This window comes from Carcharodon carcharias, chromosome 2, assembly GCF_017639515.1.
Source record: "Carcharodon carcharias isolate sCarCar2 chromosome 2, sCarCar2.pri, whole genome shotgun sequence".
Taxonomy (NCBI): Eukaryota; Metazoa; Chordata; class Chondrichthyes; order Lamniformes; family Lamnidae; genus Carcharodon; species Carcharodon carcharias.
In genome coordinates, this window is record NC_054468.1 from 119,191,100 (window position 1) to 119,213,603 (window position 22,504).

Sequence of the window (22,504 nt, forward strand, 5' to 3'; positions counted from 1 at the left end):
TAACTCACTTCCTGACTTCCCAAAGCCTGTTCACCATCTACAGGGCACAAGTCAGGAGTGTGATGGAATACTCTCCACTTGCCCTTATGAGTGCAGTTCCAACAACACTCAAGAAGCTTGACAAAGGCAGCAGATAAATGGGAATGCCACCACCTTTCCACACTCACCAAGTTTCCTTAGACAGCAACTTCCAAACCCATGGACCACTACCATCTATAAGGACAAGGGCAGCAAACACATGGGAACACCACCACCTGGAAGTTCCCCTCCAAGTCACTCACCACCCTGACTTGGAAATTTATCGCTATTCCTTCACTGTCGCTGGGTCAAAATCCTGGAATTCCCTCCTTAAGAGCACAGTGGATGTACCTACACCACATAGACTGCAGTGGTTCAAGAAGGCAGCACACCACCACCTTCTCAAGGGCAACTAGGGATGGGCAATAAATGCTGGCCCAGCCAGTGAAGCGCAAACCCCATGAATGAATAAAAAAACATTCAGGACAAAGCAGCCAACTTGTTTGGCACCCCGTCCACCAACTTCAACATCCAGTCTCATTGAAAAGTATAGAAGTATAAAATTCTGACAGGGATGGACAGACTGGATGCAGAAATGATGTTTCCTCTGGCTGGGGGTGGGGGGTCTAGAACAAGGGGTCATAATCTCAGGATATAAGGTAGGCCAATTTGGACTGAGATGAGGAGAAACTTCTTCACTCAGAGGGTGGTGAACCTGTGGAATTCTCTACCACCGATGGCTGTGGAGGCTAAGCCACTGAATGTATTTAAGAAGGAAATAGATTTCTATACTCTAAAGGTGTCAAGGGGTATGGGGAGAGAGTGGGAGTATAGCGTTGAGCTAGAAGATCAGCCACGATCACATTGAATGGCGGAGCAGGCTCGAAGAGCTAAATGACCTACCTCTGCTTCTATTTTTCTGTTTTTATGTTTCTGTTTCACCACTGACACAGAGTGGCAGCAGTGTGTGCCATCTACAAGATGCACTGCAGCAACTCACCAAGGCTCCTTAACAGCACCTTCCAAACCTGTGACCTCTACCACCAAGAAGGACAAGGGAAGCTGATAGCTGGGAACACCACCACCTTCAAGTTCCTATCCAAGTCACTCATCATCCTGACTTGAAACTATATCGCCGTTCCTTCACTGTCACTGGGTCAAAATACTGGAACTCCTTCCCTAACAGCACTGTGGGTGTTCGTGCAACACAGGGACTGCAGCGGATCAAGAAGGCAGCTCACCACCAAGGGCAATTAGGGATGGGCAATAAATGCTGGCCCAGCATCCCAAGAACAAACAAAGGCAGCTGCGGGAATTTAACTTCAATTAATAAATAAATCTGGAATAAAATTCCACTCTCATTAAAAATGATAATGATAATTATAATGAAAATGATTGTGATAAAAATGATGATGTTGTTAAAAACCCATCTGATGGGAGGTGGGCTGGTGTGGGACAGTATGGAGCAGCTGGGCTGAATGGTCTCTCCCACGTGGTCTGGCGGGTAGGCGCGGCCTGAGACGTTGTTTTGGCAGATGGGAGGGGCCTGAGGCGTCTGTCTGGCGGGTGGGCGGGGTCTGAGGCGTTGGACTGGCGGGCGGGTCGCGCCTGCGCACAGCTGCCCTGGGGGGGGTGTGGGGGCAGGGGAGACAATGAGTTCGTCGCTGGAGAAGCCGCAGATCATTAGTCACATCCAGAAATCGCTTAACTACACCCTGTTCGACTGCAAATGGATCCCGTGCAGTGCCAAGTTCGTCTGCATGGGCAACTTCGCACGCGGCACCGGCGTGCTGCAGATCTACGAGGTGTCACACGGGGAGCTGGCGCTGGTCAAGGAGGTTGGTGATCAATCAGGAAAGGCCCAAGCCTCAGGTTTAGGCCCTGTTGCCTGGTCACCGGCCCCGGGGTTGCCATGGTGACCGGGGCTTACTGTCGCAGACTTTCTTTTTCACTGCTTTTAACAACGGAGAATATGCATTTTGGGGGGATTGTTTTAGATACGCACACAACAAGACGGTTATAACCTGATGCTCTTTCTTTGAAGCAAACACACAACGTTTAAATCATTAGAGATAAAAACAAAGAACTGCGGATGCTGGAAATCCAAAACAGAAATACCTGGAAAAACTCAGCAGGTCCGGCAGCATTGGTGAAGAGCACAGTTGACGTTTCGAGTCCTCATGACCCTTCAAAAGAGCTAAGTAAAAATAGGAAAGGGGTGAAAAATAAGCTGGTTTAAGCACCCTTTAAACCATCTTATTTTTCACCCCTTTCCTATTTTTACTTAGCTCTGTTGAAGGGTCATGAGGACTCGAAACGTCAACTGTGCTCTTCTCCACCAATGCTGCCGGACCTGCTGAGTTTTTCCAGGTATTTCTGTTTACGTTTAAATCATTCATTAAAAGGTGGGAAAAATCATTTGCAGGTCTAGGGCTTTACAGAGCAGGATGGAGAGTAGGGGATCAGTGAGTGCTTGGGATCTGGAATGCGCTGCCTGAGCTTGTGGTGGAGGTAGATTCAATCATGGTTTTCGAAAAGGAACTGGATAATTACCTGAAGGGAAGAAATTTGTAGTGTTACGGGGAAAAGGTGGGAGAGTGGAACTAGGTGAGTTGCTTTTATAGCGAGCCAGCACAGACAGAACAGAGCATAGATGGGGCTATTCAGCTTAATTATTCTGAGATTCTAATTGGATTGTTCTTGTTCTAGCAAAGGAGTTGGCACAGGCATGATGGATTGAATAGCCTCCTGTATCACATGCATCCCCATTGCATTGCATTTACAGCACAGAAACAGGCTATTTAGCCCATCCTGAGCAGTATACCATTTAAATGGAGAGAGATTGCAGAATTCAGTGGTACAGAGGGATGTGGGTGTACATGAATCGCAAAAAGTTAGTATGCAGGTACAGCAAGATATTAGGAAGGCAAATGGAATGTTGGTGTTTATTGCAAAGGGAATGGAATACAAAAGTAGGGAAGAGTTACTGTAGCTGTACAGGGCCATGGTGAGATGACATTGGGAATACTGTGTACAGTTTTGGTCTCTTTATTTGAAAAATATATAATTGCATTTGAAGTGGTTCAGAGAAGGTTCACTTGACTCATGCCTGGGATGATGATTTTTTTCCTATGAAGATAGGTTGAACAGGTTGGGTGTATACCCATTGGAATGAAGGAGGGCTGATCTTATTGAAACATAGAAGATCCTGAGGGGTCTTGATACGAGAGATACCAGGAGGATGTTTCCGCTTGTGGGGGTGACTGGAATGAGGGGACACAGTTTAAGAGTAAGAGGTCTCTCTTTTAAGACAAGAGATGAGGAGAAATTTTTTCTTAGAAGGTTGTTAGTCTATGAACTTCGCATCCTCAGAGAGCAATGGAGGCTGGGTCATTGAATTTATTCAAAACATAGATAGATTTTTGATTGACAAGGGTGTCAAGGGTTATGGTGGGGGGCAGGCAGGAAAGTGGAATTGAGACCATGACCCAGATCAGCCATGACCTTATTGAATGGTGGAGCAGGCTCAAAGGGCTGAGTGGCCTACTCCTCCTAATTCCTGCGTTCTTAACTGCTCCATGCTGGTATTTATGTTCCACATGAACCTCCTCCAATATTACCTTGTTTCACCCCATCAACATCTTTCCATTACTTTCTCCCTCGTGTCAGCAGTGGCTCAGTTGGTAGCACACTTGCCTCTGAATCAGAAGGTTCTGGGGTTCAATACCCAAGCCAAGGCTTGAGCACAAAAATCAAAGCTGACATTCTCACGCAATACTGAGGGAGTGCTGCACTGTTGTATGTGCAATCTTTTTGATGTGACATCAAACCAAGGCTTCATCTGCAAGCTTGGTTGGATGCAAAAGATTCTATGGCATTATTTTGAAGAAGAACACGAGAGTTATCCACAGTGTCTTGGCTAATATTTATCCCTGAATTAATATCATGTTTGTGGGAATTTGCTTCAGAAAAAGTACTTCATTGACTGAAAAGCACTTTGAGACTTCTGGTCACTAAAAGTGCTATATAAATGCAAGCCTTTTTTTCATGTGTGTCTCTTGCTTCTCCTTGAATGCATCTTTGCTAATTACCTCAACCACTCCCTGTGGTAGCGAGTTCTGCATTCTCACCACTCTCTGAGTAAAGAAGTTTCTCCTGAATTCCCTAATTGGATGTACTGGTGATCATCTTATATTTATGGCCCTCTTGTTTTAGATTTCCTCACAAGTGGAAATAATTAATATTACTTTAATATCTATTTCATATAATAATACAGGTGTTTCAATATCAGTGATAAGCTATTCTTGGATCAGAAATTTATCTGTGATGGAACAGTATAATTTGGGCATGTTACGTTGTGATTGGAAATGGTGCTGCTTTATGTAAATGGGGGAGGCATGTTAAAGCATTAGTATACTTTTTCAGAGGGCGCTAGGATGTGAACTAGTCAATATCATGGCTTGGTCAATCACAGAGGCTCCGATGAGAGATAGGGAGGAAATGAAAGTCATATCTATCTGCTGATGGTGGTATCCAATACCTGGGAGAGAGTCACCGACCTGCCGTTGGCTGTGTATGGATGGCGGTGTGGGGACTTGGAGCAGAAATGATGGAGTAGAAAATGAAGCTTGCCAAAACAAAAAGAAAGTCACCACCTGTACTGCTGCAGAGCGTCTGGTCTGCAGCCAGCTAACTGCTTGAATATTGTTGATGCGATACCAAGAGGTGTCCTTAACTGAGTTAGGTAGAGCTTTCCTCGCAAGGGATTGTTTCTTTGCTCACAGAGGTGATGTGAAGGTTAGCAAATTTACCTTGCTACCTGTGTTACTGATTGCCTCCATTAGTCTCCTGGCACATTATTATTCAGAATCTCTTGGGCAGTTTTCTCTGCTCTCCCAATAGCCTCGGTGAAACTCACCTCGTAAGTCAGAATTTAATGCACTGCTTACTGGGCCACCTGATCCTCATTTTCATCACTTTAAAAATCATTGTTTTTTCAGATTGAAAAATCGAAACCTTTTAAATGTGGCACCTTTGGAGCCACCTCTTTGCAACAGCGGTATCTATCTACTGGCGACTTCGATGGAAACCTGCACATTTGGTATGTATTCAAAACTTTGGGAAGCTATTGTATGGTAGTTTGGGAGCTGTGACGAGAAATGTTATGCTCTTAATGAAAAGCGTTGACTTTTTGAAGATTGTTGAGCCACTAACATCTTAAGAAGGATGGTCATTTTGAAACCTGCTATGGCAATCTCTCAGGTCACCTTGGCAATATTTATGTGGTTCAAAATTTTCTAAATAAAGGTGATTGACTGCTGAACATATTACCAAAGGGTGGAATTTTCTCAGCGATTGTAGTCAATTGAGGAAGCAAATCTCCCTGGCATCCACTCCATAGATAGATACGTTATAAATCCTGGAACTCCAACCCCCTTCTCCCCCTTTAACAGCATTGTGGGTGTATCTACACCACATGGACTGCAACGGCTCAAGAAGGCAGCTCACCACCTTCTGTAGGGCAATTAGGAATGGGCAATGAATGCTGGCCTAGGCAACGACACCTGCACCTGTGAAAGTATAAATAAAATAAAAAATGTGGACTGTAAATTTTGGTTCATTGCAGTGTCTTAGTTATTAATAAATTCTTCATGAATTAAGCTGATAATTCCTGTTTAACAAATTATGGATAGCCTGGTGTACCTTTTATTAACCACTGGCCATGATGTTTTCTAATACCTCACAGTATGTTGATTTGATGGGGAGGGGAATGCTCCCTGGAATTTCATAATGATAGCATAATTAAACCCTTCAAAGCTTCTTTATAATTCCACATAAGGGTGGAAGCAGGATTTTGTGTTCATTTTTCCTTTATCCACATGGATACCAAATGATTTTAATTACATACGGGCTGATCAGAAGGCAATGGCAAACCACTGTAGCACTTTAAAAACAAAATACTGCAGATGCTGGAGATCTGAAATCAAAACAGAAAGCGCTGGAAAAACTCAGCAGGTCTGGAAGCATCTGTGGAGCCGAGAAACAGAGTTGACATTTCGCGTCCAATATTCATCTTCAGCCAGTTCTGAAGAGTCATATTGGACTTGAAATATTAAGTCTCTTTCGCTCTCCACAGATGCTGCCAGTCCTGAGTTTTTCTAGCACTTTGTTTTTATTACTGCAGTACTTTGCCAAGCATAATTGTGGACCAAACCAATGAAAGTCCATGGTTGCATGCTCCTTCCAGGGTATGGTATCTGAAGGAGGAGGATGGGCTGATCCATATTTAACATAAAGTTGTGATTCTGCTCAAAGTTTTAAAAAAAATGAATGCAATTGAATTTTTTATTCCAAAAATGGTGTTTTTTTCCCCTCCCGACCGCCCCCACCCCCACCCCAACCAGTACTCTCCTGTTTTGCGTGATTCCGAGCCCTTTTCTGTTTGTAAATATCTGCCAGAATGATACCAGGGATTAGCGGATTCAATTATGAGGATAGGTTGCATAAAATTGGCTTGTATTTCCTATAAAATTAGAAGGTTCAGGGGATAATCTAATCAGGGTGTTCAAAATGTGCAAAGGATTTGATGGGGTAGACCAACGACAAGCTCCGTGAGACATTTTACTGTATTAAGGTATTACATAAATGTAGTTTGTTGTTATATAGTACAATTTAGTAGTAAAACTCCTCAAGGCACTTCACAGGAGCATTTTGTGTGGAAAAAGTGCTTCCTAATCTCACTCATAAATGACCTGTCTCCAAGTTTAAGATTATACTCACTTGTTTTGGACTCTCCTGTTGAAGGGGGAGTACTGAAACATTTGGACAAAAGCTGACACCAGTCCAAATAGAAAATATTTGATCAGATGATTGAAGGCCTGGTCAAAGATAGAGTTTTTTTTTAAGGACCGTCTTAAAGGAGGATAGGGAGAGGTTTGGGGAGGGAATTACAGAGCCTAGGACCCTAGCAGCTGAAGGCACGGTTGCCAATGAAGTAAGTGTGAGATGAGCGAGAGACCAGAGTTGGAAGAACACAGAATTCTCAAAGGGTAGTAGGGCTGGAGGAAATTATACAGATGAGACGGTATTTTATAGGGCCTGTAAGAACAGGAAATGTGGCTGGTGGGCTGACTTACTTGAATGGGAGCTGAAATTTCAGTTCTCTGACAGGGGGTTGAAAGGCAGAGATTAAGTCAGCGGTGTGGTAGTGGGGTGTTGGGATTGATTCCCTTCCCCACACACACACACACACACACACACACACACACACACACACACACACACACACACACACACACACACACACACACACACACACACACACACACACACACACACACACACACACCCCCCCCCCCCCCCCCCCCATCCCCACCGTGGCTGGTTCCTACTTGTAATATGTTTGCATGCTATGTATACTTGTTAACTGAAAACTTGTTGTAATTCCGTCCTACTTTCAAGATTAAGTCAGCGGTGCATGAGAATCTCATGGCACCCTGTTCATGTTCATTTAAAGGCAGTATGCACCAGTTGGCTTTGTGCTGTTGTGTCTCGGGTCAGCGGTTTTCTTCGTTGAACTCTGTGGCACCAGGCAGGGGAGCAGGAGAATGGAGGTTGCATGGAGGCTCAGGATCAGCAAGGATGAGTTGGGTGAGCGGGTGGGGGTGTGGAGCGGGGTCAGGGGCATAGAGGAGTGGAAGAGGGATCCAAGGGAGGACAGAGGGTAGAGGCATGGAGGCGTGAAGTGGGCGGGGCTTGGATGTGATGGGGTATGGTGAATAACAGTAAATACTAAGGTGGAGAGTGATGGGAGTGAGAAGTTTGGGTGGGGGGGGGGAGGGGGGCGCTGTTGGGGAGTGGTGAGGGTCATGATCTGTTCAACCCATAAAATAAGATTGCTGAGCAAAGTTGTGGTCGTGATGCAGAGCCTCCCTGTTTGTCCAGGAGGCTCTTTCATAGCCCACCCCTACCTACTGCATTGTTAGCTGACTGTGGGTTTCACCACTGAAAAACTCCCCCTGTCATGTCATCACACGTGTGGCCTGTGCCTGCCGCTGGCACTTTAAACTTTAATTTGAATCGTGGGGAAGCTGGCTTCTGACATGAGAGAGGAATTGCTGCCCACTCCTGGTCCTGCTGTCGGGAATGGCACGCCACAGATAAAATACCGCCCAGTGTGAAGGATGTGGCCATGGAGAGATTGAAGCACGAGTCTGAGTATTTTAAAATGGAGACATTGCTGGACCGGGAGCCAGTATAAGGGTAATGGATTAATAGCTCTTGATGCGAGATAGTATACAGGCATCAGAGTTTTGGATGAGCTGTAGGTTTTGGAGGATTGACACAGAGAAACTACTCTCTTCGGCAGAGAGTCCAAAACAAGTGAGTATAATCTTAAAAATTGGAGACGGGTCATTTTTAAGTGAGATTAGGGAGCACTTTTTCCACACAAAAGGTAGTGGAAATCTGAATTCTCTCCCCAGAAGGCTGTGAATGTTAGATCAGTTGAAATTTTCAAGGCCAAGATCGACAGATTTTTTATTAGATATGGATCAAAGGCAGGCAATTGGAGTAGAGTTATAGATCAGTCATGATCTAATTGAATGCTGGAATAGGCTCGAGAAACTAAACTACTCCTCTTCCTATATTCCTGTGTACCTGAAATTTTTTACACTGATACCAATTTTAGCAATAAACACACTGACAGCCTAATGAATGCAGGAACACTTTAATAGATTGCTGTTGTACATTTGTATTTGACATTGTTGTGATTGCAGACATGTGTCTCCAGCCCTGGAATGGAAACACAAAATTGAATTCTGCAAGATAAACCCATTGAGATTACATGCTGCAAATTCTGCCAGGGGGTGGGGTAGTGCCTCATGGTAACTGGTGCCACTTGTGATACCTTAACATACCAAATTGCTATATCTGCTTTGATACCCATCAACGCCTGTGGGACAGGTTTATCATTAAACCAGGAGTGTTTCATTTAATTTTTTGGGCTGACTAATGATTGACTTCAATCTTTTGTAATTTTCACTTTTATTCCTTTGGCCAAATGCATCATGAACATCGTATCATAAGGCTTTTAATAGAGAAAACAATATTTTTCTCTTGGTTGGCCTTCCTCTTAGTTTTCTGCACACCACAAGCAGAGTAAACAGCTGGGGCCGTTGACCTGCCTGCATTCAGCTGCGAAGAAGTGGGCATAACAGTAATTTGCCACCATCATGTACCAGGACTGCAATGGAAACTTGCCTTGTTGACCACTTCAGGCTGCACCAACATCCTGCCATTCTCTGGCACCCTATCTGGAATTTAATCTGATAGCGCATTTTAAAAAGAAAACTCCTCCGGTGAATTTTGCACTGTTTACGTTTTCAGTTGCTGGTGAGATTGTGTGGCCTCTTTTCTTTTCATGATGTTACAAGTAGCTTCAAGGTCACTTGCATTCTCAGCCAGGTTTGTTCACTGGGGATTTTGTGAGCTTTTTTCACCTTTCTCATTTCCTTTACCCAGGAACCTGGAGGCACCAGAAATGCCAGTCTATTCAGTAAAAGCACACAAGGAGATCATAAACAGTATTGATGGTGTAGGAGGCCTGGGAATTGGGGAGGGAGCTCCGGAAGTGGTTACTGGCAGCAGAGATGGTAAATTTCATTTAAATTATTCCTCTATCGTGACCCTCACTCACCCCATTCTCTACAGCCCGTTTAAATGCTGCACCGGTGGAACCTATTGATTTGTCCGTTTCACTGCTAAATCCTGAGGTTTTCCTCCAGTGGTGTCTGAGCATCTAGAAATTTCTTAATTATTATGAAATCATAGATACATTACAAGAGGAGGCCGTTCAGCCTATGATGTCTGTGCCAGCTCTTTAAAAGAGCTATTCACTTAGTGCCACACTCCTGCTCATTCCCCATGGCACTGCAGATTTTTCTCCTTCAAACATTTATCCAATTCCCTTTTGAGAGTCACTATTCAATCTACTTCCACCACCCTTTCAGGCAGCGCATTCCAGACCACCACAATTCACTCCATAAAAAAAATTTACCTCATCTCTGGTTCCTTTGTCAGCTGTGTGCTGTAGTTATCATCTGTTCTGTGACAAGAAGGGGTTTCTCCTTATTTACGCTTTCAAAACTTTTTGTGATTTTTGAATATTTCTACCAAATCTCCACTTAATCTTTAATGAGCTGCGGCCTCGACTGTGTGAAGACCCCCTTGCTTGTCTTTAATCCGGGTAACTTGTCCTATTTTCACCAGTGTTTCTTATTTGCCGCTACTTATTACAGCGCCTCAGTAAAAATGACACAGTCATAAAATACATATGGACTGTATGTTATGAGGCAGTAGGACAAACCATTCAGTCGTTTATTTTATAGTTGGTGCATTCAGCTCCCCTCCTGTTTTATTGTCAAGTAAACATTCCCCTACTGCTCTTGAACTTGGTGCCCCTGTTTATTGTTGAATGTTACAACTGAATTTATGTTCTTTGTGCTCCATGACACTCGCAGTGTGACACAGTTATTCCTTCACAGCATTGTCACTGGGATTTCAGTAAATCATGATTTACTTGAACTTTCTAGATGTAGATCATGTGTGGACAGAATATTTTGAGGTGCACAGCAATAGGAAAAGGTGCCAGCAGTTACAGAAATGTCTGGGGAGAGATGGTGGTATAGTGGTAATGTCGCTGGACTAATAATCCAGAGGCCCAGGCTAATGCTGTAGGGACATGGGTTCAAATCCCATCATGGCATCTGGTGGAATTTAATTGCAATTAATAAAATCTGGAATTGAAAACTAGTCTCGGTTATGAATTGTTGTTAAAAATCCCATCTGGTTCACTGACGTCCTTCAGGGAAAGAAATCTGCCATCTTTAACTGCCCTCTGAAATGGCTGAGCAAGCCCTTAGTTCAAGTGTCATTACATCAGATAAGTTTGGTGACTGCACTGTTTTGACAACCTTCAGCTCGAAAATGCTTTTCGAGTTCTCCACTTCCATCCCAGTGACTGTGAATCAGGTTCTGATTCCCCGTCTTCTCAGTGTCACAGTGCACAACTCACGTGGAAACAAACAGGCTCACTTCCTAATAGATAAAGACACAGCCAGGTGCAGTACTCAGTCGATGACCAGAAAGTCCCGAATGGTGTTGTCCTGTCTCGGTGTTAATTGTGTAGTCACACTTTAGTCCCCATGTTCCTGGGCTACATAAGTAAGAATTACTCAGGTTTCTGTTTTTAAATGCTGTCCCATGATCCCTGCTGGAAATGATAAATATTGGGAGGGTGTTGGAATAAATTTGGCACAATATTCTCCATTGCTGAATAGATTGCTATCATTCCTGATCTAGCACAGCTGGACAGTGAGTATCTGTGGAATCATACCCTGGCTTATGCAGGTACAAAAGCTAGTGTCCTGACAACAGAGGGAGAAAAGAGATAGAGAATGATCTCTTAGAAAAGAAATGTCCTCTTAAACTTCTCTTTTTTTAAATATGCACCATTTCTGTGGCTACAGAAAAAATTAAGTGGTTTTGCTGTTTCTAATTGGCAGAACTGGTCGTGGCACCATTTGTGGTTTGTTTACTGGAGCCTTTGGTGTGGGGTCATCTGTGGTGTGGCCCATTCATGCAATTAAAAAGCATAAAAAAACTTGGCATGATGTACACTCCTCAACAACTGGCTGCCTTATTATTAAAGGAACCACTTGAAACAAAAGTAATGATGCTTTTGTACGATAATTTGCTGATGTCTGACATTATCATTAGTGCACGTTTTGGAGAAACAAAATCAGATGCAGGGGTGGGTTAAACTGGACTTGTCGCGTTGATAGTTACTGACAATTTAAAGGTTTGTTATATGTGCTGATTACTCACTGTAAGTGATATTGACTCTTTGTGAATATTGCTTCATGAAAATTAGCTTTTTTAAAAAATGTGGTTTGTGTTTTTGAAAGGAATGGTAAAAGTCTGGGACCCAAGGCAAAAAGACACTCCAGTGGCAAATATGCAGCCTGCAGATGGGGACACCAGGCGGGATTGCTGGACCGTGGCATTTGGTATGTCTTAAATATGATTTTAATGATTAATACCTTCACAAGAAAACTTGAAGAAGGATTGAATAACCATGTACAATATTTTACAATAATATCTTTCTTAAAAAATAGTGCTTGTATGTCGGTCAAATTTGATCATTCTGGCTATAATGTGTATAAAAATATTTGGTATTTCAGATACTGTGATTCAATCAGGTGGACTTCATTTTCAGAGTTTGACTATAGTTTTTTTCCTGACTTTTAATATGGATGGTGTTTCTGTGTAGTGTATCTGCTTGATTTGAAACTTAGGGCACATGGAACTAAAAAGGTTATTTGGTATATCAATTTTTTTTCCATAATTTAATTACATCTTGACTAATTGTGGGTTGAACTCAACTTAATATGTGAGCAAGACTCCAGAACATCTATATTATTTCAGATCTTTCTTGTTCTGAGCTCCTGGCTCAGGAAGGAGCTCACTTCAGTTGACTTTGCTTCCCCCCCACCACCCCCCCACTAAACTCTCCTTTGGTGTTGCCTTCACGGACAGGTCATGCCTACAGCTGCCAGGAGCGCTGTGTATGCGCGGGATATGACAATGGTGATATCAAGCTGTTTGATCTAAGAAGTATGTCACTCCTCTGGGAAAAAAACATCAGGAATGGGGTAAGGAACGAATGAGATTTTAAACCAGATGCAAAACCGAAAACCTTTTCAGCTTGTGGCGAGGAAAATGGTCATTATGTGGCAGAATGTAAAAGCCATTTCACAATAGCAACCAAGTCTTGCATAAAGAGATTTCCAGTTGACTATTTTATAGTAACCACTTTTCAAAATAAACTTTCTTCCCTCTTTTTTCTGTTCCGTTAGTCTCTTTGCCTTGCAATTCTTCCCTTATCTTGCAATCAATGTGTCAATGTCTATTAGGGCCACTGCAACATGCATTATTGCCTCCTCTTCTTCCTTAACGGTAAATAACATTCTAGAAGATACAGAAAGTCTGTTTCTCTCCCTGACTCTCTTCCCCGTTCACTCACCCCCAAGCAAGTTAAAGGGGAGAAAAGATTGGAGAAATTGTATTTGTTCTCAGAGGGAAAATTCTGTTGTGAATATTTGGAAAGGAGCTTTAGGAGAATATTTGGTAGTGTCACAGGAACTCCTACCTTCATTATGTGCTGGAAACTGCGGGTGTAATCTTCCTGGTCCCATGGAGGCACGGAGGAGGTGGGGGGCCCAGGGGAAGTCGGATCAAGGCGTGTGTTCCCAATGTCAGGAGATTTTTCTGGAGGTGGAATCCGTGCAGCAGTAGCTGCCTACCTGTCTGCAGCAGGTAGCCAATCATGGCATGTAAAAGGGCAACTATCCCTTAATTGTGCTTAGTGATGGAATCTTGCATAAAGGCTCAATGCTGTGTCAGGAGCCCAGTATTGCAGTGGAGTTAACCTCATGGCGGGAGATCAGAGGGACATTGGAATAAAAATAAAGTGCTGGAAAAATTTGGCACGCCTAGCAACATCTGTTGAGAGAGAAACAGAGTTAATGTTTGGAGTCCAATATGACTGTTCTTCGGAACACAGGCTGTTGCCTATTCTTGTGCAGGGGTTTTCCCCTCCACACTGATGACCCGAACAGCTTTGCGTCTTCATTTCAACATTGCCCCCATTTTGAGGCGCCCTTGTCATTTCCATCTTCTTCAGCAGTGCCCACCTCTTCCAATAGGGCTGTCGGCCATCCAGTCCTGTGGCACCCTGCACCAAACCCCTCCCCCCACCATCCTGTCCCATCCCTTCTAACCCTCTGTCCCCAAACCCCTCACTGGACTCTCCCAGCTATGCCCGCCCAAAATCCCTAGACTTCACTGAAGCCTGGGGGCTTCTTGTAGTCCTAGTATTGGCCACTACTCTCTTCTGGTGCTGCTGGGACAACAGAGCTTCTAGGGTGGAACTTGCTGTCCCTGAGGGGTGAAAGTCCCACTCTGCAGTAATTAAGGCAAACACTGTATTGCTGCAGGTCAGCCAGATGTCACCTTGGCAAGGTGCCAACCAACTTTCTCGAAAAATCCATCCCATGACGGTTTAGATCTGAACCCTTTCTCTGCACTCTGTCCTCTCCACAAAGACTGTGCTGGTTTGAAAACCAGTGAACACCTGTTTTTTGTTCAAATTTGTCCAGAATGACACTTGGTTTAAGCCAATCTTGAGTGAAGACAGGTAGATAATCTACGAGTGTGGATGGCCCGCTGGATTTAGTGGTTGGGCCTTTGGTTTTAAACAACAACACCGGCTTGTCCTAGTCTTATTTTACATTATTACCATTATCTTGGAGTTAAATAACAAAGAACCTTTTGGTCATTTGCCAAGGAAAAAAATGGTCAGTAACATTTTTCATGAATTGTAAATTTGCATTTTCCACACATCCAATGTATTAAACCAAAATATTTCTGTGGGTGTAGTATGTAATTCTTCTTTTGACATTACCATTCCTTATCTTTAAGGAACGTTAAGCTTTTGGCATTGACAGATATAGTTGCTGCATTTGGGACCTACCTTATTTTTGCAGGTTTGTTGCGTCGAGTTTGACAGAAAAGATATCAACATGAATAAACTGGTGGCCACTTCCTTGGAGGGAAAGTTTCACGTATTTGACATGAGGACCCAGCACCCAACAAAGGGTTTTGCTTCAGTCAGTGAAAAGGTATTGAATTCTGAGGAGGCTGCTTTGCCCATCATCTCTGGGCCAGTAGAAAAATGAGCCACCCAGCCTTATCCTACTTTCCAGCATTTGGACTGTAGCCCTGCAGGTTATGGCACTTGAGGTGTCCCTCCTGTATCTTGGCTGCAATCCATCTTGGTTTTATTTGACTCTTTAATAACCAAATGCGCAGGTTGCCATGGAAAAGTCAAATCAAACATAGAATTATAGAATGGTTCCAGCACAGGAGGAGGAGGCTCTTCAGCCTGTCATGTTAATGTTGGCCCTTTGCAAGAGCAACTCAGTTAGTCCCACTCCCCTGCCTTTTCCCGTCAGATAATTATTCAGTGCCCTTCTGAAAGCCACGATTGACTCTGTCTTCACCACACTCTCAGGTAAGTACATTCCGGATCCAACCACATCACAAATCTGTTCAAACTTTGTTAGAATTCTTTGAGGAGGTAACGAGTAGGTTAGACAAAGGAGAGCCAATGGATGTTATCTACTTGGTCTTCCAGAAGGCCTTTGACAAGGTGCCACACAGGAGGCTGCTCAGTAAGATAAGAGCCCATGGTGTTAGAGGCAAGGTACTAGCATGGATAGAAGACTGGCTGTCTGGCAGGAGGCAGAGAGGGGATAAGGGGGTCCTTCTTAGGATGGCGGCCGGTGACTAGTGGAGTTCCGCAGGGGTCAATGTCGGGACCACAACTTTTCACTTTATACATTAATGATCTAGGTGAAGAAACTGAGGGCATCCTGGCTAAGTTTGCAGATGATACAAAGATAGGTGGAGGTAGTATTGAGGAGGCGGGGAGGCTGCAGAAGGATTTGGACAGGTTAGGAGAATGGGCAAAGAAGTGGCAGATGGAATACAACGTGGGGAAGTGTGAGGTCATACACTTTGGAGAGGAAGAATAGAGGCATAGACTATTTTCTAAATGGGGAGAGAACTCAGAAATCTGGAGTGCAAAGGGACTTGGGAGTCCTAATCCAGGATTCTCTTAAGGTTAACTTGCAGGTTGAGTTGGTAGTTAGGAAGGCAAATGCAATGTTGGCATTTATTACGAGAGAACTAGAATATAAAAGCAGGGATGTGCTGCTGAGGCTTTATAAGGCTCTGGTCAGACCACATTTAGAATATTGTGAGCAGTTTTGGGCCCCGTATCTCAGGAAGGATGTCCTGGCCCTGGAGAGGGTCCAGAGGAGGTTCACAAGAATGATCCCAGGAATGAAAGGCTTAACATATGAGGAACGTTTGAGGACTCTGGGTCTATACTCGATGAAGTTTAGAAGGATGAGGGGGGATCTGATTGAAACTTACAGAATACTGAAAGGCCTGGATATAGTGGACATGGGGAAGATGTTTCCATTAGTAGGAGAGACTAGGGCCCGAGGGCACAGCCTCAGAGTAAAGGGAAGACCTTTTAGAACAGAGATGAGGAGAAACTTCTTTAGCCATAGAGTGGTGAATCTATGGAATTCATTGCCACAGAAGGCTGTGGAGGCCTGGTCATTGAGTGTAGTTAAGACCGAGATGATAGGTTCTTGATTGGTAAGGGGATCAAAGGTTACGGGGAGGATGCGGGAGAATGGGGTTGAGAAACTTATCAGCGATGATTGAATAGCGGAGTAGACTCGGGCTGAATGGCCTAATTTCTGCTCCTATGTCTTATGGTTCAAGGTTCTAGCGATGGATTAGAAGAACCTTTGGCTGTTATTGTGCAGCGAGATTGTGAAAGGAAGGACTGCATTCACCCTCACTGCTCTGGTCGAGTTACTGAAATATTCCCTGCTTCCTGTGCACCCCCACCCCCCCTTCCCATTTCCCTTTCTCCAGAGCTTTGGAATTGCATGGGAATGAAATTGAGCCCTTTCACCCTCCCCTCTCCCACTAGAAGGGAGGACTCTGTGAACCTGGGAGCAGCCTATGACTCATTTCTTCCTTGCAGCAGGGTCAGTTTTGCCAGAATGTAAGATTTTGGATTCAGGAGCCACAGATACCTGAGATTGGCAGTCGAGTATTCGTATGTAATTTTAAGGTGATTTATTACAAAGCATAAATTTAGATATGATGCATTAGCTAAATAGACAGAAAAAGTATACAACCTGTGACAGCTGAGAGCGATTCACTGATCCCAAAGGATGACTGGACGGTTGGCACTGAGTGTGCAGATCTCAGTAGCTTGTGATGGCACCATTCTGCTCTCTATCCAAACTGTTCAGGAACTCTTCCCTTGGTCTTTTTCCATTTCCGTCTGAAGAAGGCGGCTGCCTTATGAGGACTCATTAATATACTTTTTTCCTAGGAGCTGGGCTGGTAGTTTACTCTATGTTGATCACCCTTTCAAACCCTTCTGACCAGTGAATACAGGACAAGTACCAAGATGTCGGGGTGGTCACCTTCTTCCACTGTCCATCACTTTGGCTTGAGGTCACCTTTTTTATTTACCTCATGCCGGAGGCCATTTTCTAGTTTAAGGGGTACGCAGGGCACCGGAGGCTTCCTGCAACCGGTTCAGGAATGTTTGTAGAGTCTAGTGACCTCAATATGGGGAAGACCAATTAGTCCCTGACTCCTTAGAATTGCTTCAGAGAGATAGAGAATGAAAGCTGTGCCAACCAATTCCATTAAAGTTTTATACAATTTGGATACGGATTTGAAGAAAATTGGCAAAAATAAACACAGGGAAAAGTAGAGACGTTTATTTAAGTAGTGAATTGCTGTAATCTGGAATGCACTGTTTGAAAGGGTGGTAGAAACAGATTCAATAGTAACTTTCAAAAGGGAATTGGATAAATACTTGGAAAGGAGCATATTTACAGGGCTATGGAGGGGGATGAATTTGATGACACTTTCAAAAAACCAGTGCTAACACAATAAGTCAAATGGCCTCCTCCTGTGCTGTAGAAGTCTATAAGTGAGTGCACCTCCCCTTTCTCCCTTTAAGAGGTTTATTTATGTTTTCAATAAGCTTCCAAAGTCCCTGTAGAATTCCTGCCCTGAAATTGGGTTACATGACAGTCTGATGCACATGAGAGTTGTGAGTTAAAATTGTGTGGGCCTCATTATTGATTGCCTCAGCAGGTTCCACACTCAACCAAGCGCCCATTACCACCTCCCAGTTAAAATTGTCTCATGAATTTGCTATGGTAGCTCAGTCTGTGACCAGTATGTAATGCTGGTGTCCGCTGTCCCCTGTTCTGGTGAAATGGAAGGCTTGAGTACTGTAGCAGAGATGGTATTTAGAGAGTAGTTAGTTACTTTCAGTAAAGTGCGAGAGACGGATCTTTGGTTGTTGCTGTTGATAGGCAGGGCAGGTGGTGTTGCTCTGTCTCTCTCTCCTGTTTTTTTAATATAAACACATTGCGTTTGTATGTCTGCTGCCTTCCTCAGGCATATAAATCAACCATCTGGCAAGTCCGCCACTTGCCACAAAACAGAGACATCTTCATGACAGCGGGAGGGGCTGGCAATCTGCACCTTTGGAAATAGTGAGTAACTTCCTTCACACGGTAAGATGCTTAAATGCATGTGAAATACTAGCTCCGCAGTTGCTGATGAGCATTAATGATTGAATTAATGGTAGTGAATTAAAGGTAGGTTTGAGCTCTAACCTGAGACCAGTTTGTTCCTGGCTCACCAGAGGCCAGGGAGCAAGGATAATTATGTATATCATGGGGACATCAGATGAGTGGAAGAGAATAAAAGCAAGTTGCCAAAAAGAGGAATTCTATTGTATTTTTGAATATTTAAGGTCAGACCTTGATGCTGATTTTCACATCACCCTGTGCCAGTACAGTCGAGGGCCATTTGACTTTGTAACCCATCTGATTTGAGCATACCTGAATCCAGCTAAACTTCTAGATTCAAATACCTTTTGTGGGCTAGTGGACTCATTTTGGCCTGAGTGGGGCTAGTGATATTGAATGCTGCTCTGTGGGTCCTGGCTGGTCTGCCTGTTGTGAACAGTACTAGCCAGGTAGCCTTGGACTTCGCTATCCTGGTCTGTTGGCTTCGATAAGATCTTGAAATGGACGCGTTTGGAGAAATAGCTGGCAGCACCCTTTCAGATCCTGAAAGACCAGCACATCCTCCAGTGCCTGAATTTCTTTGGCGAGCCTCTTCTGAAGTACTCGACTGATAGGAACGCAGGAACATGACATGCATGATGTTATAATGTCATTTCTGCATTATTTACATAAATTTAAAGTCCCCCCCCCCACTTCACCTCAGGAAGTGCTCACAGAAATTGGAGACCTGTGGTAAAGGTTTTTGATCCAATCTCACCCACCTGCATCCTAGAAGCAGACACTTGTGGGATGTTGGACCCTATAATCTAAAATATGTTAGATGCTCATTGTACCATTAAAGGGTGCGATAATAGCCTAAATGGCAAGGGCAAAGATGAGCTCTGATGCATGTTGATATCTTAGAACACTTTCTACTTTTTTATTCTGTACAATTTGGAATGGGATGGGAAGGGTGTTGAATATGTAAGATGAGTTGCTTTTATAGGTAAGCTAAATTTGTATTGGAATTTACTACCAGATATTAAGACCATGGTAATTATTGTTCATATGGGGAGTGCAGAGAAGCTAACCTTGTTTTCTCAGCCTTGCTCATTGAGGGGTTTTGATATTTAACTCTTTGTACAGTTGCTGCTCATAAGGATTGTTAATAACAGGAACCCATCTAACTCGTAGTTCAGAATCACTACTGCATGGTGTACAAGATAAAAGTTTTACAAAGCACAATTTACTGAAATTGTACACTTTGAAAGAACATTTGGAGAAGAAAGGGGGGTGGGACTAATTCGAAAGCTCTTTCAAAGAGCTGGCACAAAGCACGATGGGCTGACTGACCTTCTATGCTGTATCGTTCCATGTTTCCTTTGTTGCTAGGTGAAAGCTGAAAGACATGGTTGAAACTGAATATCTGCTGGACTGACGTGTTCCTGTCCTTGTGTGTTTCCTAGTGAATACCCTGCCCAGCGCTCAAAGAAGGACTCTGAGAACACAGACATGGGAGTTGCAGGCACAGTCACACTGCTCCAAAACGTGACTGTCTCTACCCAACCTATAGGAAGCCTTGACTGGAGTCCGGACAAGCAGGGCCTCTGTGTCTGCACTGCATTTGACCAAACAGTGCGAGTTCTGATTGCCACCAAACTCAATCGAGTTTAATGAATGAACCAAGGTATTATGCAAACAGCCATCTCTATCCAACAGCTTAATGTGTCCTATGTGCGATATAAAGTGTCTCAGATGAAAGTAATGAGAATTTTGAGGAGGTTTAAAACTTCTATTTATATTGCAGAAAAGAGAGATGTTACTGAAGCTTAATGTTTTGCACCCATCAGGACAAACACAAGAATGCCAAATTTCAAACAGTCATAACAATTTATGTTACAGGAGAAAAGGATGCTGATTGGTTGGCAAGTCCATTCTGGCCGAGAGTTACCATGGAGAAAGCAACAGGGAGCAATAGGCTCCCCAGGCTCCTGGGTAATTCATAAAAGGCACAAGGCTTGAACATATTCCTTTTGTTTGCAGATAATCCTATGTATGAATGTATGCCACTTCTAGCAAGCATAAATGAACAATATTATGAACTCGACTGATTATCTTAAATTGGCAATGCCTTTGCCAATCAGGGTCCACCTGCCAACCAATCTTTTCCTCTGTAGTATAAATTGTTGTAATTGTTTGAAATTTGGCACTCTTGTGTTTGCCCTGATGAGTGCAACGGCAACATGTCTCTCTTTTCAGCAGTACTCAAGTTCTGTACTACCAAGTGACTTCTATATATCTATATTTCTTTTTAAAAGATAGAATATTTCATTTATTTGCTTCGTCTCTCCCCCCACTCCCCCCCCCGTAGGACATTCTGTACTGAATATTCTTCTGCTGTTCGAAGAGGGTGGAAGTAGTGCTCCGTTTGTACTACATCATCAGCCAACAGAAGTCTTTGTTGAAGTGGATCATGCCCCATTTCTCATCGAGAGCACATTTTTCTTTTGATGGTGCCCCATCTAGTGGTATGAGCGAGGATTGCTAGAATGAAGTGTTAAATCTGACTGGCTGTGTTCCGGTGGGTAGCTCAACACTTGTGCTCGGTAACCTCTGTGGACTGTGTTTCAAGTGTTTAAAATATTTATTTTATTATAAAGGACAGTTATCCATTTTATAATTTGAATTGAAGTTTTGAAAAGCCTGGAAGCACGGCACGAGTGTGAATATTCTGCTCAGAGTTTTTAAAAAAAAATCCAATGAAAATAGGTTTTGAAGGGCTTGCAACTTTTCTTGTCAAATTGTACATACAACTGAAAAGTGTTCACATTACAGGGGCATCCAACCTTGGGAGCTGGAATTGGATGTTTACGGAGTCAATGGTTGGACTGCATCCGCTTATGCAGGAGTGCAAGCCTCCATGTATAAAAATGAAAATTCCATACACACACACGAATGTAGACACCACTTTCCCATTACATTTCTGGCCCCCATCCTCCTCTTTTCCTGAAGCCCTCAAACCTGCCAAGTTTCAGTTTAGAGCCTTTTGATCTGGAGTACCACTTAAAGGCTGATTCCTGATTGGTGCAAAATTCACTGTAGTGAGATTGTTTTTTTTTATTTTTGTGGCATGTTAAATAACTGTTTACAAACTATTTCCTATTGTTCCTTCATTGTTACTGGTGAGGGGCAGGACAGATGTAAATTCTGCCACTGTCTCCACTAAGGGAAACAAACTCTCGTTGGGTTATTATAGTCTCTCGTTGGGAGTATGGTTTAAACATTGTATTTTGTCTATGATTGTAAATTAAATGAATCTAAAAAGCATTTCTGACAGTTCTTGCTTTGCTGATTTTGTTTTAAAATTGAGTTTACTATTTTCCTGAGATTATCAGACATATTTTGCACAGTAGAGTGTACATTTGCATTAGAAAAACTATTGATAATTTGTCACATCTCAAATAAACTGTACAAAATGTAAAAATGTATTCAGATGTTTGTTGGATCTTTATTTCTAGAGTTACACTTTGCTCTCTGCCTCCATCTCTTGGCCAGCTGAGTATCTGACGTGCTTAGAAAACCCACTCCAAAGTTTTTTTTTAACAGAATTAAATTTAAATCGTGGCTTTCTTCATCTTCAGAATGTCCCAAAGTGCAACACAGCAAATGGATTAATTTCGATGTGTGGTCACCACTGGCAACCAACTTATGTCCCACGGGCAGTAAATGCAAATGAATGACTAACTCTTGTGCTGTGGTGATGTTTGATGTGCAGTTATTGGACAGAGCTCCTTCTGTTTTGAATGCTGCTGTGGGATCTGTAGGATTTCAGTTTGCCAAATAGAATGTAAACTATCTCGCTGTAGGGACACACTACGGACAAGAGAGCTTGAGGCACAGGTTGGCTTTGTTCTGGCTTGGGTACTCCTAAATGTGCTTTTAATCCGCTAAAATTGAGCTACCTGCTAGTACTAGCACTGGTAAAGCTTCCCCCATTTCTGCATCTAAAACCATTTTAACCAACAGCTATGGAGTCAAATGGGAAAAATCCCAGCCCTTGGTAACCTTGCTAGCCTTTCAGATTTAATTGGTGAGTTGGACTGCCTGGGGTAATCATCAATGCTCTATTATCAGGTCTACCACCAGCTGTTCTGTTCTCAACTTTTAGATCTGGGCCTGACATCTTGGAACCAACCACAACCTCAAAATCCACTTAACTCCCTCGGCTACCATTGAGG

At 43.3% G+C, this 22,504-nt stretch overlaps 1 protein-coding gene across 2 annotated transcripts; it reads left to right on the forward strand.

The window, feature by feature from the left end:
• The first annotated feature begins 1,649 nt into the window (after positions 1 to 1,649).
• dnaaf10 (dynein axonemal assembly factor 10) lies at positions 1,650 to 21,754 on the forward strand. Of its 2 annotated transcripts, XM_041182728.1 has the most exons (9): positions 1,650 to 1,856; positions 5,019 to 5,119; positions 9,541 to 9,671; positions 11,985 to 12,086; positions 12,616 to 12,731; positions 14,625 to 14,759; positions 18,151 to 18,248; positions 19,733 to 19,953; positions 20,638 to 21,754. In XM_041182728.1, exons 1-8 carry the CDS (start codon positions 1,671 to 1,673, stop codon positions 19,938 to 19,940), a joined length of 1,077 nt encoding a protein of 358 aa, XP_041038662.1. In that variant the 5' UTR covers positions 1,650 to 1,670; the 3' UTR covers positions 19,941 to 19,953; positions 20,638 to 21,754. The 2 variants fall into 2 exon arrangements, with proteins under 2 accessions (XP_041038662.1, XP_041038663.1); XM_041182729.1 differs by lacking the exon at positions 14,625 to 14,759.
• Positions 21,755 to 22,504: the final 750 nt, after the last annotated feature.